The 13,882-nt window shown below is 38.3% G+C and overlaps 1 protein-coding gene across 1 annotated transcript in view; it reads right to left on the bottom strand.

Annotated features, from left to right (window-relative positions):
- Spata17 (spermatogenesis associated 17) overlaps positions 1–13,882 on the bottom strand; it is a 142,523-nt gene that overhangs the window by 117,541 nt on the left and 11,100 nt on the right. The window contains 2 exon segments of the mRNA XM_050148292.1: positions 5,761–5,842; positions 7,927–8,016. Of these exon segments, the coding sequence (XP_050004249.1) occupies positions 5,761–5,842; positions 7,927–8,016 (172 nt within the window).

Consider the following 13,882-nt stretch of genomic DNA (forward strand, 5'->3'; position numbering starts at 1 on the left):
AGAAATATTCACAAGTGCTGGTGGCACGTCGTATGGTATGATTTATTCACTGGGGTTCTCTTAGCCAAAACTCACAGGAACATAAAAGGAATTCATATTTCAAGACGTCGGGTTTAATGAAAAATTCAAAGAAATGCTGTCTTCAGTCGAAACCGTTCAAGGATACGGATGCAGTGATGGGGCAAAATTGTGCCTTCCAACCATCTATGTGAGATGCTATGTGCTTAGCTGCCTCCTGAGTCAGCCTTGGGAATTTTGTTTCATTTAGTATTCACTTTACCTCCATAAAATCACAAATATAATGATATCACATTACAGCAAATCCCTTGGTAGAGTGAATATTTCCTAAACTCTTAGTTTCTTTCTAAGAAAGATACTCTTTCTATTAATACCTGAATCTATGTTATATAAAGAAGCATTCAGCAATGTTTCTTATTCTAATGAAATTACTGTCTTGAATTAAAATTTCCCTATCTGCTCTGTCTTTTAATTAAAAATAACAATCTGCAGAGTTCACAACAGTAAAATTAACAGTAAAAACATTTACTTAAGTATTTTTTCAACATAAAATTGTTGACACAAACACACAACTCTCACCTCAAAGCCAAAGAAACAGTTTACCTTGGAGCCAAATGATTGGCCATAATTTAGGAACACAGGTTTAGGTTACCTCAAATTCTCTGTTCTAGCATGTAACAGTTTGATGAATTTTTAATCATTACAGAGCAAGCAAGTCATAAAGCAAGGCACTTCTAGAATACACTGGTGAATTCTTCTGGTAGGAGGGTCACAGCTAAGCAGGGAGATCCTAGCTACAGGGCTCAAGTCTTCCTGTGCATCCTTAGCCTTTGGTTGGTAGAAGCTAGAGGCTTTGTACCACACTCTGAAAGGTTTTACATGTTAGTCAAAGGGATGTTAGGGTCAGACACAGAAATGGGCAGAGAATGATTATCGAGGAGTCTGAAGATGCCAAGACAGATTGTAACTATGCTCTGGACCCGCAATGTCACAGCCTCTGCACAGCCACTGACATTCTGAGCAGCTAACCAGCCTTGTGGAACAGCCAGCGTAAGGTGTGGTTCTTTCCAAGAACTTCCCTTTATGGTCCACAGCCTCATGCATTTTTCTCCAATCAAAAGTCATGCAGCTAGCCGGGCGGTGGTGGTGCATGCATTTAATCCCAGCACTCGGGAGGCAGAGGCAGGCGGATCTTTGTGAGTTCGAGACCAGCCTGGTCTACAAGAGCTAGTTCCAGGACAGGCTCCAAAACCACAGAGAAACCCTGTCTCGAAAAACAAAAACAAAACAACAACAAAAAGTAAAAGTCATGCAGCTAAAAGAATTTCACCCTAGCTTATGAGTATTAAGTTTTCTGGGTAGAAAAATAAACTCAGACCTATATCCCTGGCACTTCTTCCTCATGACAGCCAAGACTCCATACAAAGGACTTTCCTATAATTAGCCTCTGTGAGTTGTCTGGTCTGACCCAGAGGAAACTGTGAAGGGCTCCGGGGATATATGACTCATCAACAATCTGAGCATTATTGCCTTTAACTTCTCCGTCTCCCTTCAACCAAATGTGCTATAATTCCTGCTATTTGAGGTAAATTAAAATATTTAATTTCATATTGTATTTAAGTTATACTGAAGATAACATTGCCATGAAATGCATATATGTGTTATTTCTATATATATTTACTTTCATATAGTAATTTTTTCTTTTAATTAAAAATAAAAAATCAAAGAGCTTACAACAGTAAAAAATAACAGTAAAAGCATTACACACATATTTTTCAACATAATATTGTTCACACAAAAATACAACTCTCAGCTCATGAAAGAACGATATTGGAAACTATGTCTTTCAGAACACTCCAATCAGAAAAAGGTGTTCTTGCCTGTATATATCAGTGCTATTTGAAAGCATTGCACAAGTTTTGAACTCCAGACAAGTTTTGTTTTTTAAATGACCTTTGTGTGTGGTGTTCATGTGAAGGTCAGAGGACAACCTGTGAGAGAAGTCAGGTCTCTCCTCTGACCCAAAGATATACAACTTGTCATCATGCTTGGTGGCAAGACCTTACCCACTGGCCCTTGGCTTTATTTTATCATCTGGGTAGCTTTGAAAAAAGTTGTAAGTCTCCTGGTCTAGATTCCCGTCCTTTAAAAAGGTATTATATGTTTTATTGAACTCTTGTGAAGATAAAAAGAGATGAAGTCACTAAGGTTCTGGGGTTCACAGTGGGGTTGAATAGGTGCTGTGTGTGGAGGTTGTACATTTAACTGCATAACACGACGGTAAATGGGGAGCGGTGGTTTTTGAGTCCGACAACTGTGAATCTGTATTTCAAAGGCAGTGCTATCCAGAGCCTGGCCAGGAGCCCCAGCTTTGTTTGACCTTTAGAACACAGCGCCTGCATGTGGAGCATCTTCAACAGGTCGGCCAAAACCGGTTTGTTGTAGAGGGCAGCTGGGGTCTTGCCTACAGGATAAACGGCTCAGACAGTAGACAGCAACCTCAAAGAAGGGCAGAAAACACCTCTTTTAAAGGATCAGAAGGAGGCAGGGCCTGAATTTCCAGAAAAGATATGACCGTCCCTAACCTCCATTTCGAGGGCCTGTCACCCCAGAAGGATCAGCAAAGCTTGCTTTTCAAGGTTATGTCTCCTGTTCTTGGCTAGCAATAAAAGTCTCCTAGATTCCCACGTTCCTAGTGGATTCTAGGTGGTGTCCCAGGTTGCCTAGTGCAGGAGCTTTTGAAAATAACCTCCAAATAACATCAGTTTCATGTGGCTCCCTTAAAGTGTCAAACCTAGAAAAGCTGGCCACAGAGACAGACACCAGAATGGTGGCTACCAGGGACCTTGGAAAGCACAAAGCACTATTTAGGAAATGCTCTAGAGAGATGGTTGCATGAAAATAGAATGTATGAGCCCAGAAAGGTGGCTCAGCTGCTCAGAGCCCACACTGCTCTTCCAGAGGACCCAAATTTGGTAGTCCCCAGTCCCGTCCACTGCTGTAATTCCAGGTCAAGGTGACCAAACACCCTCTTCTGTCCTGTGCAGGCGCTCACATGTGCATACACACCACTACATACATGTACACATAGTTAAAGATAAAATATTTTTCAAAATGTGAATGCATCTGAATAGTACAGCTAAAACAATTAAAATGTTATTACATATGTTTCAGCATCTTTAAAATCACTCAGAAAAGGCGTTTGACCTGTATGTATCGCAATACAATCTCAGAGATGTAGGTAGACATTTCATTTCAGTTGATCTTTGTTTTTCTAGTCTGAACAATGATTTTTTTGTAATGTTAATGTTTCCATGTAGTTGGACAAGCAAAGGAGATGGTAGCAACCCATATAAGAAAAACTAAAAGCTACCACAATTTTTTTAGCCAACAAAAACTTTAATATTCTTACTATTAACCAGACTTCTATTCCTTCGTTATTGAGACTCCAAGTTCACTTTAAACAGGAAAGAAAAAGCTCTGTCATGTCATAAGGACCACCCATGCAAGGAGTACAAGGAGTACAGTTTCACTATAATGCAGATATGGCACCCACTCACTGAGGGTCAACTGGTGCTTTCTGGGTAAACTCCAGAAGTGAATGAAGGGAGGTGGGAGGAAAAACAGGGAAAGGAAGGTAAAGAAGATTGGTACCTCAGATGTAGAACGAGTAAAAACAAAAGGTAATTACCAAAATTCTTTGCATTCAATCTGAAAAATAAAAGAAAATCTCTGGCCTGGCAGGTGAAACACACGAGGGAATTATAGACTTGTTAATATTCTTCCAAAATTTCCTATCTAAAGTGTTGAACACCAACAGAAACAGGCTAATTCATAGGCTTATGTTTCGAATATTGCATTCATTAAAATCCAATGATGAAAGAAGTTAGACATGCTGTAATCAGACTGATAAGCAGTTGAATCCAGTTTATTAAAAGGAACAGCAGTAATGTCGTTTAAAAAATTACTTTTCATTGTCTATCCATTCACAGAAAGGCCGCATAAGATACTGTGTGCCAAGTATCTTGGTGGGAGAATGCAACAATAATGAGGCACACATTGTCTTGACAGAAGTTTGATGCAGGATGCTAGCAATGGTCAGAGTTGTCACACCATATAAAACAATTACAAAAGGCTAACATTGTTAAGTATGTGAACTAGTGCTCCAAGCAAACACAGGCAAGTCTTTGCCTTGCATGTACAACCTGTCAAGTGGGTATCATAAAAGTCAAGTTTTAAATGCCTGGCAAATAGCATTTACTTGTTAAATACCAACTAGCATAAAGACACTAATTTACTGCTTGTCAAAGTAAATTGCAATATATAGTGATGTATTTAGAAATACGTAAATATTCAATGAAGTCATATTGGGAGTATTATTTATTCATTTAAAAATAATTTCTTTAAAATTTTTGAAAATGACATTTGTTTATTTATTTACTTGCTATTGATTTGCATATGTATCTATGTGTTTGATAGCAGGTATGGGGAGGGCAGAGCACAGTTGCAGCAATCAGTCCTCTCTTTCACCATGTGGACAATAGCCTTTGTCCACTGAGTCGTCTCACTAGCCTTATTTACTGATTTTTGAAATCCCATTTACCTAAAAAGTAACTCTGTAGAAAGTACTAAAGAGAGTGTAGAGGGAACGCATGTCTGTACTTCCCAAGTTAACAAACTTGTGAGCTGTTGACTGCCTGTCAGAGGAGACTTTCATTGAAAATGGGGGAGATTCAAGAATAAGCTCAATGCCTGCTTGCCATGAACACACTAGAAAGTCTAGATATCCATCAACAAATAAATCTCCTAAATGTACATAGTCAAAGGTATTAAAATTGAAATAGCTAATGCAGTATATGTATAATGAAGTTTGTCACTTATGGAAAAATGTTTCTCAGGAAAGTCTCCTTTCCAAAATTAAGCTCAGATTTGTGCTTGCATATCCTCTCTGCATTGGTACAACCAGAGGAAACCTACTTAAAAGGCAGGACTTGCTTTGGCCATGTTTTTTTGCGATTTCTGTCCAGTAGTCAGTGGGCACCTTTGTTTCTGGGCCATGATCCGGTAGAATTGCAAAGTAGAGAGGTACAAAACCAATCACTGAATGGGGTCAGAAAGTGGGGGAAGGAGAGGTCAAGGGAAAAAAGAGGGAGGGGGTAAGGAATAGAGGTGAGGACTGGAACAAGTCAGCCCCCAAAGACATACCCAAGTGACCTTCCTTGAGTTGGACCCTGTAGGAGGAGAGAGCTGTTTGTTGATTCCCTGCTGCTCAACCTCGAAATACTCACACAGAAACTGGATATACCCATTTCTACTCATCTGTGTATCGCCATGAGGCTCTGGCTTGCCAGTAAAAGTTCTGGCGTCTATCTCTGGTGGAGCTACATGGCTTCTCTATGACTCTGCCCTTCTTTCCCCCAGCATCCAGTTTCATTTTCTCCACCGAGCTCTGTTCCCCTATAGCTCTGCTACAGGCCCAAAGCAGTTCCTTTATTAACCAATGATATTCACAGCATACAGAGGGGAATCCCACATCAGGACCCTACCTCCTAAAGGTACCAAAATTTCCCAAACTAGTGCCACCACAAGCCTTCAGCACGTGAAACTTCTGGCAGACATTTCAAACAGCAACAGTTCATGTACAGCTACTTGTCATGAGTAATTTGTAAATTACATGGTGAAACACATCTTACAGAATATTGAAAAGCTAAAATCTTGGCATAATATAAAGTTTATATTTACCTCAACAATAAGTTGGTAACGTTTTCTGCCTAAGTAACTTCTCCACCACTTTTGCATAATTGTCACTACCCTGTTCAAGTGCCTACGATGAAAATAGCTGTATTAGTATGCGTCCACTGGAACCAAGAAGTCTCTTCATTCTTTAAAAATGTTCTATAATTTACAATGTCAAATTCAAATTTAAGGTTCTATGTATCTTTATTTTATTTTTGTTTTATTATTTCTATTTTATCTTGTTTATTTTTCTCTCTTTCATAAAATCTTGATGCCTGGTCTGCAACTCATGTAGACCTGGCTTGACTTGAACATGTGGAGATCCTCCCCAGCTGCCTCCCAAGGACACGGATTATAGTGACACATGTCCACCATGCCTGACTCCATGTAAACTTTTTCCTTGACCATAAATGCTTTGTTTTTCACCATAAGTTGAGTTCTCAACCAGAAATGGCTTTTGTCTGCGGAGTTGGCAGAAAGAATCTGATATTTTACACAAGGAGAAACAGAGGCTCATGGTTTCTCGGATTTTTTAATGGCCAACCCTATCATGGCAGAGCTCGGACTCTCCCTGAGTGAGTTCTGTCCTTCTATGGCTATGTTGGGGACAAATAGGTGATTTATAAGGAGCTCTTGGGTCTTATGAGCATGCTATGCCCTATGCCCTCCAAACTGCCTTCACTGCAACAATGTACGCTCCCCAGCTGTCAGCCACAACTAAAGTTCCACATCTGGGAGCATGCTGTTACATCTAACAGTTCCACATCTGGGAAGGGGGTAGTACATCTGTTCTCACCATGGACTTCTCATTTTTCTGCTGCATGAGGTTGCTCTCCCTAGCCTCCTATGACTGAATCTCTACAATTAGTAAACTCTGATGTGTTTAAAGAATGAGAACTTACTCTGGGAGCTTGCTAATCACATACAGAAAATAACACTAGAAAACTTTCACTCTTCCTCTTGGGCTTATAACTGAATGGTATTTTAGCTTCAATTATTTTCCTTCTTTACTATTTTATTTTCATAACCCCCAGAGTATTTATGTACTGACATATGTCAAGGAAATGTTCTACCACAGACCGATAGCCCCAACAATGAATCAGGTGTACTTTAAGATACCCAGGCTCCTCTTGAACTCACCCTATAACCCAGGAGATCCTTGAACTTGCAGTCCCTCTGGTTTAGCCTCCCAAATACTTAGGTACAGATCTGTGCTACCAAGCACAGATAAAATACTTTAAAATTGTGTACTACACACAGATCAGTTGATAGGTTGAGAAATGACTGAGGAATTACTGATGAAAATCATGTTAAGAACTTAGAAAATAATTCTTCTGTCAACAAACATGTGCCTTGTCATTTCTCACATTCTCCAGTGTTCATGAGGCAGCACATGAGTCAGGTAAATTCAAAGAGTGCTCTTCACGGCCATGTTTCTCGACTGCACTGAGGTGAAAGCAAAGGCCTCACTTTAGATATTGGAATTTACAGCTCTGGGTAAAATAAGGAAGTGTTGTGAAGTGTACTCCTCAGTCAGCTTTTGGGGTTACAATAGACCAGGCATATTCTTCCCCCAACTCACCTAGGAAAATATCTGTTCAAATGTGAGATATGTTGCTAGGAATTGAACTTAGGACCTTGTGCACACCAGGCAAGCACCGTACTGCTGAGCAGGCCATAACTGCCTGCCCTTCTTCAGAATCAAAGAGAACATTAAAAACATTCTTGGATCACTGAAGAAAAGCATGGGAAGAATTTAGATATAGGTAGATCCATCATTTTTATGATTAGAATATCATCATTTTAACATCATTGATTTCATCAACCAACGTGTTGAGAAAAACCAAGGTTCCTCTTCCTCAGTTCCTTTCTTGCCCCATCAGTTGATTCGGGATTATAAAAGCACTTCATAAGGATTTTTGGGGGGATATATCTGATCAAATGTGCCTACAATATTGAGAATTGTACGTATGGCAGATGTAATTCACATATCAGCAAGAAATAATTAGAAGTTTTCTGTATCAGTTTTTACAGGGCCAACATAAATTTAATGACTTCATTACTGAGTGAAGTAAGAGGTTATCTGGAATAAATGTTACCTAAACAACCCGTGATTGTCTAAGGCAAGCGCTATGGTTTGTAAATGAGGTTCTGATGGTAAAGTTTATGCACCTGATGTACGCCCGGACTTGGCATCCACGAAACCAGCTCTGGATCGTCACAGCTGCGTCATTCTCCTTCTTCCTAAACTTGTCAACGGCACTGAAACATGTTTTCAAATTATTTCATTAGTAACTAATGCAATTCTAAGGCAAGTCAACCTGTTAACCTTAATTTTTAATTTCTCCTAAGATGGTAATTACAGCGCACATGTCATTTTAAAGAAATTAAAATACTAAATTAAGAAAAACACATTTCAAAAAATGAGCAGTTTTAAAAATTAACCTTTCTCTGTGAAGCCATGAGCTTTCAACAGCTTTGCCTATTTTATTTTTATAATCATCTGTTATGCTACTAATTAATTTGGTAGCAACTTTTATTAGGGGAATGAAAAACAATGTACTACTTTGTCAGTATTTTAAAAACATAATTATTTGAACTTATGGTTTAAATGCCACTACACATGTATCATGCTGAGTAAAATGCCTGCATATTTAACTCACTCATCAGCTAAATGTACTGCCTCTAATTCAAACGAATCTATTATAAAATACCTACTCTGGTAAGAGCCTGCCTGCGTATATTAAAAAATTCAATGAGTGAGTCACAGGCTTATAAAAAGACAAGAAACTTAATTCTTAAGTTTTACTGACTTACAATGAGAAAATGTTGAGTTAAGACATCTTATGTATCTATCCTAAGTGATGTTAATATTATCTTGTCTTTCCACTGTCAACTGATAAAGTCATAGCACAATGATACACAGAATATACTTTTTTAGATGGTTAGCTTACAGTTAGTCTCTCATCTTTGCTAAATGAACACAGTTGGCAACATGGCCACACTTATTATTGACTGTGTTACTGTATTTGAATGACCATCCAGGTTCAGGTGGACAGATGTGTATGTGGCCTCTACAGGTTGGCCTGGATGTCTTCCTTGATCACCTTCATCTTTTTTTTTTTTCACAGAGTCACTGGACCTGGAGCTCACTGATTCAGATAGGTCAGCCAACAGGAATGGGGGAAAGGGTCCCACCACCAGAAGAACAGCCACAAGAAATAAAGGGCTGCTGAGAGAGGGAGAATCAGTCTTCCACAGGGATGAACTATTTAACTGGTTATCCTGTAGCAAGTGGTCAGCCCTATACACATATACATATGAGCAACACTAGATGAATTCAGTAGTTAGTATATATTTGTGTTATTATATATTATGTGTAGTTGTATATATAATATATAATATAGCTATTATATATTATGTGTATTGTAACAAAAATAAAGAAAAAAGATCATGAATTTGAAAGGGAGTGGGGGAAAACAAAAGGTGTTAGAAAGACAGACAATTATGTAAATATAGTATACATACATGACATTTAAAAATAATTTAAAAAGACAAGACACATCCTATGCATTATCTGTAGTTAAAGTGGTAATCAAGAACCATAAACTGATAGCATCCAAATGACTCTATTCATCTGTTGGTCCTCTCCCTCTCACAGCTTTCAAATACAGTTAGAGTACACAGCTGTACAGAGAAGCATGTCTACGAAGACACTGCAAGGGTACCCAACAGTTAATGTACCTAAGCACTGATGAAAGCTGACACAGGACATACATTGGTAAAACACAGCACTGTCGTTAAGATCAAACAAGCTACACAGTGAGACTCTATCTCAAAAAAGGAAAGGTCAGATATCTATAAGAAAGAACATATTCATGTCAATTGAGATTCTTACATTTTGTAAAGCCCTGACATTAGCTTTGTATTATTTTCCTCAAGTGTTTTCTTCAGTAGAAAGTGAGCACTGTGTGGAATTGCTCCAGGTAAAGGCAGGAAAGACACAATCCCAGGATTCAGAGCTGGTGTCTATGATGCTGGCTCTAACATTGAGAGCCTCAGCCACCTCCTAAGGTCACACAATGAAGCTTAGTTGCAAACTGCCATTCTTGATAGCTTCTTGAGAGCAAAGAATCTGGTTGTAGGGTGTCGCCTCTAAAATTTCTTATCTAAGGATGGACTCCACAAATATTAGAAGGCATCACCTATTTAAAGACAAATAAAGGGAGGGGAGAAAGAAATGGGGAAGAAAGGAAAGTAAAGGGGGCCAACAAGCTGTGTGTGGGTGCTCACAAACAATCCCAACCTTCGAGAGGATCAGAAGTTCAAGGATCCTCAGGCACACAGCAAGTCTTTGGCCAGTTCAGGCTACATGACACCTATCTCAAATGGATTAACAAAGTCAGAACTGTGTTTCAAGATCATCAAAATCAAGTAAAGTGAGAATATTAGATTCTGAATACACGGAGTAGCTGGATAGAGCATCCTTCATGTAAATGCAATGAAGAGTGAGTTTACACCATTATTCAAACAACGAAGCATGCCAAACCTTTACTGAAGAGGTCCTGCTGTGTTTTAAGGAAACAAACATGCTGTACATTTGAGGGCAAGCCCTTGCACTTGAGCTGATACTGATGTGGCTTCTAAAACCCTGCTTAATGAAAATGCTGTGGTGAGTGTGTAGTTCCTGCATCCCCAACAGGTTCACCCTTGGCCACTGCTTCTGCTGAGACCCTACCAATCCATACCCACAACACTGAAATAATCCTGAAGGTGCTTCTGAAGAAATCCAAGACAAAGGAGGCTTTAACAAAACTCGAAAGGCCTCAGCACCCGCCTTAGGGAAGGCCCAGACAGTGCAGTGGAACATAATTAGCTGAGCCCGCACCAGCTGTCTTTTCACCCTGCCAAGGCCAGTATTTTCTGGTCATAACAGATTGAGCGTAGAGCTGTGCTTTCTCCATATAGCACTGTACTAAACATTGACACTGGAGGAACAACCTAATGAAAGCTAGACTGATAAAGAAACAACATGGAATGCAATGTAATTCTCGAAAAAAATTAACTATATTGATACATTTGAAATGGATAGATAATAACATAATAATGGTAAATATACAGCATAATAGTTTTTCTTCTCATATTTAAAGGAGCTATTTAACAGAACACATATGATACTGGAGAAATGTATACTCTGAAATGTATTCTCTGAAGAATCCAGAATTTGGGGAACAAAACTAAAATTTATTAACCTCTGATTCATTGCTATTTTATAACAGCCACATTGAATAGACGACAGCTACCACATGTGGGAGTTGCAAACCAAGCCTGGGTCCTTTGCAAGAGAATCAACTTCTCTTAACCACTGAGTTATTTCTCCAAGTTCACAAATAAATATTATCAATTTACTTATTATAATATTATTTTTTTAAAATACTATCTCTGAAGGTTATAGGAAAAACAAATGCTAGTTGACCAATAAGTTATTCATTAATTTAAAGTTATTTACCACAAAAAACTGTGTGTAAGCTAGTATGCTTCTCAAAGATATACATTTACATGTTGTATGTACATTAACTTCCAAACTAATACTCCTGAAGATAACATTAATTAAAACAAGTGAAGAATTAAATACTATATTAAAGGTAAAAAAGTCACAAGTGGAAGTGATTGTTTCTGGGAAAGAACAGGGGATGACAGATTTAAAGAATCATTTGAGAGGTTCCCAAACAGGCCATGCTCCTAAGCACTGTGTCTAAAGAGGCAGCGCTCCTAAGTACTGTATCTAAAATGCCAGCACTGGGATTGCTCCTTAGGTGCCTTGGCGTCAACACTGGAAAGAAACAGGTCTCAACTGCTAGTCATCTCAAGCCTGCTCCGTTGGGAATGGCAGTGTTAGCAAAACAATGGCTCCCATCAGATTAAGAAGCAATACTCAGCATTAGTTCAGCCTTCACCTTTTTAAAACTAATTAGTCACAAAAGTCTTATTTCCTAAATGGTCTTTTCCTACTCTAGTCTCTTATTCAACCTAGCGATTGGTTTTCTTTTTTGGAACAGGTCTGCTTCTGTAGTCCTGACCTAAAAGTATGAATCCTCTTGCCCAGTGCCCCATAGGATGGAAAGCACGTGTTACCACACATGGGATGAATGATCTTTAAAACATTTTTATAACATTATTTATTTATTTCATTGGGGGTAGGGGAATAGTAAGTGCAGGTCAGAGGACAATTTGAACGTGCCAGTTCTCTCCTATCTCGTGGGTCCTGCGGATGAAGGACTCAGGACTTCAGACTTGAACAAGAATCCTACTGCTGAACCACCTTGCTGGTCTCTTAAATCATCTTTTGAAAACAAATCTAACGGCATCATAGTTTCCTTAAGAGTTTTAAATATCCAACCTCAAATGATGTCTCAAAACTTATGAGTAAAGTCATAGCCCCTAGCATACCAAACAAACCACCTTGATCTGGCTCAGGCACAATCCCCTTATCTTCTTTCATTGTTTCAACTCACAATAGAGCCTTCTATTCCACTCATTTCCTGAATAAACCATGCTCTCCTTATCATTCAACTGCAAAGTTACTCCTTGAATTGTTTTTCTAACTACAACCTCCAGGTAGATTGATCCTCATGCTTAAAGCTGTCTACATACTAAAAATGACATATTTATTTTTCAAGGCTTCAAGGCTGGGCTCATATTTTACTCTTTTTTATAATTTTTTCAAACATAGTAAAGTATCTGGTCCATTGGAGAAGCTGATAAAATGTAACAGAAGGAACAGAGAGAGAGGAGGGAAGAAATAAGGAAAATAAGTAAGACTGGAAATGGAGGCGGAAGACTGTGGTATTCAGAGCAGGCTATGTAATATTAGATGTATAAAATTCTTTGAATACAGTATCATCACTCTGGACAGTGAGCAACACATCCCCATAGGTTACAATCTTTGGTTTATAACAGTTTAAAAGGAAATAAATAAGGAAAAAGCTGGCCCAAGTATAAGATAAAAATATAATGCTGTTTCATACAGGTGCATGGAAATACATCAAAAAGGAACTGATGATTGACAAGTATCAAATGCTATGGGATGTCATGGCAACAAGGTTACTGTGCAAGGGACAACGGGGTAAGCAGAAGTCTTTCATTTTTCTTTTAAAATTGTATCTGAGTTAATAGCGTGATATGATAGAGAAGCATGTAAAAATGTCATTTATGAAACACAACAAGAACACAGCAATTCTGTGCCCAATAGGGCAGGGAGCTCAGAGAAGAATGCAAAAATAATTCCATTCAGCAAGGTAGCTATGTGATAAAACCCAAGACACAGGATAAAGCTGACTCTTCCTATTAGCCATTTCCCATCAACATCTAATGAGTCTCTACTGGATCTACTTCCCATTTTAACACAGTCTGTTTAAATGTAACCAGCTTCCTGTTCCTCACCAACAGTTTGCAGACTTCTGCTTCTGCAACAAAGAGAGATAGGGATAAGGTACACAGCCTCACTTAAGACCTTTTAGAGTTATTACCCTCACTGTTAGTGTACTGCACATCATTTCTGTCACCACACATGCAGAATAGAAGCAGCCAAGTTCACAGTGTTCTGAGTTTGTTTAGAAATCTCTCCTGGTTACCAGTCAAGTGGCAAATTAATCAGTTTCTATAGTATTAACAATAATGTATATAAAAAAGGTATGCTGTATTAATATGTATATATATCACAAAATGGAAGAAATACAAAAATTACTAGTAGCCAACATACCACTAAGTTTTAATTATGCACTCAAATCTTATTTCCATACATAAATTTTTCTGTTGTTCTTTTAAAAAAACATTGCTTCAAAGAAAATTTACAGAGACTTTCGTTAGCACTGGGATGCTGAGTACTCACACAATATGTCTTGAACCACTAGACATTTTACATTTAAAATGAAAAACTGTGGGTAACACTTTATTTTAATGGTAAAATAATTAGTTCCAGATTATAATGTAAACCCTATAGCAGTGAATAAATTATAACATCTACATGGATTTGAAATAAATTTATTATTATCAGTGTTATCACAGTGAATACTGAATGAATTAATAATGATAAAAGACCCAGAGTATTAACAGCAATGCAATAAAA

The sequence above is a fragment of the Alexandromys fortis genome, unplaced genomic scaffold (genome assembly GCF_014885135.2).
Source record: "Alexandromys fortis isolate MF-2015 unplaced genomic scaffold, M_Fortis_MF-2015_v1.1 scaffold_62, whole genome shotgun sequence".
Lineage (NCBI taxonomy): Eukaryota > Metazoa > Chordata > Mammalia > Rodentia > Cricetidae > Alexandromys > Alexandromys fortis.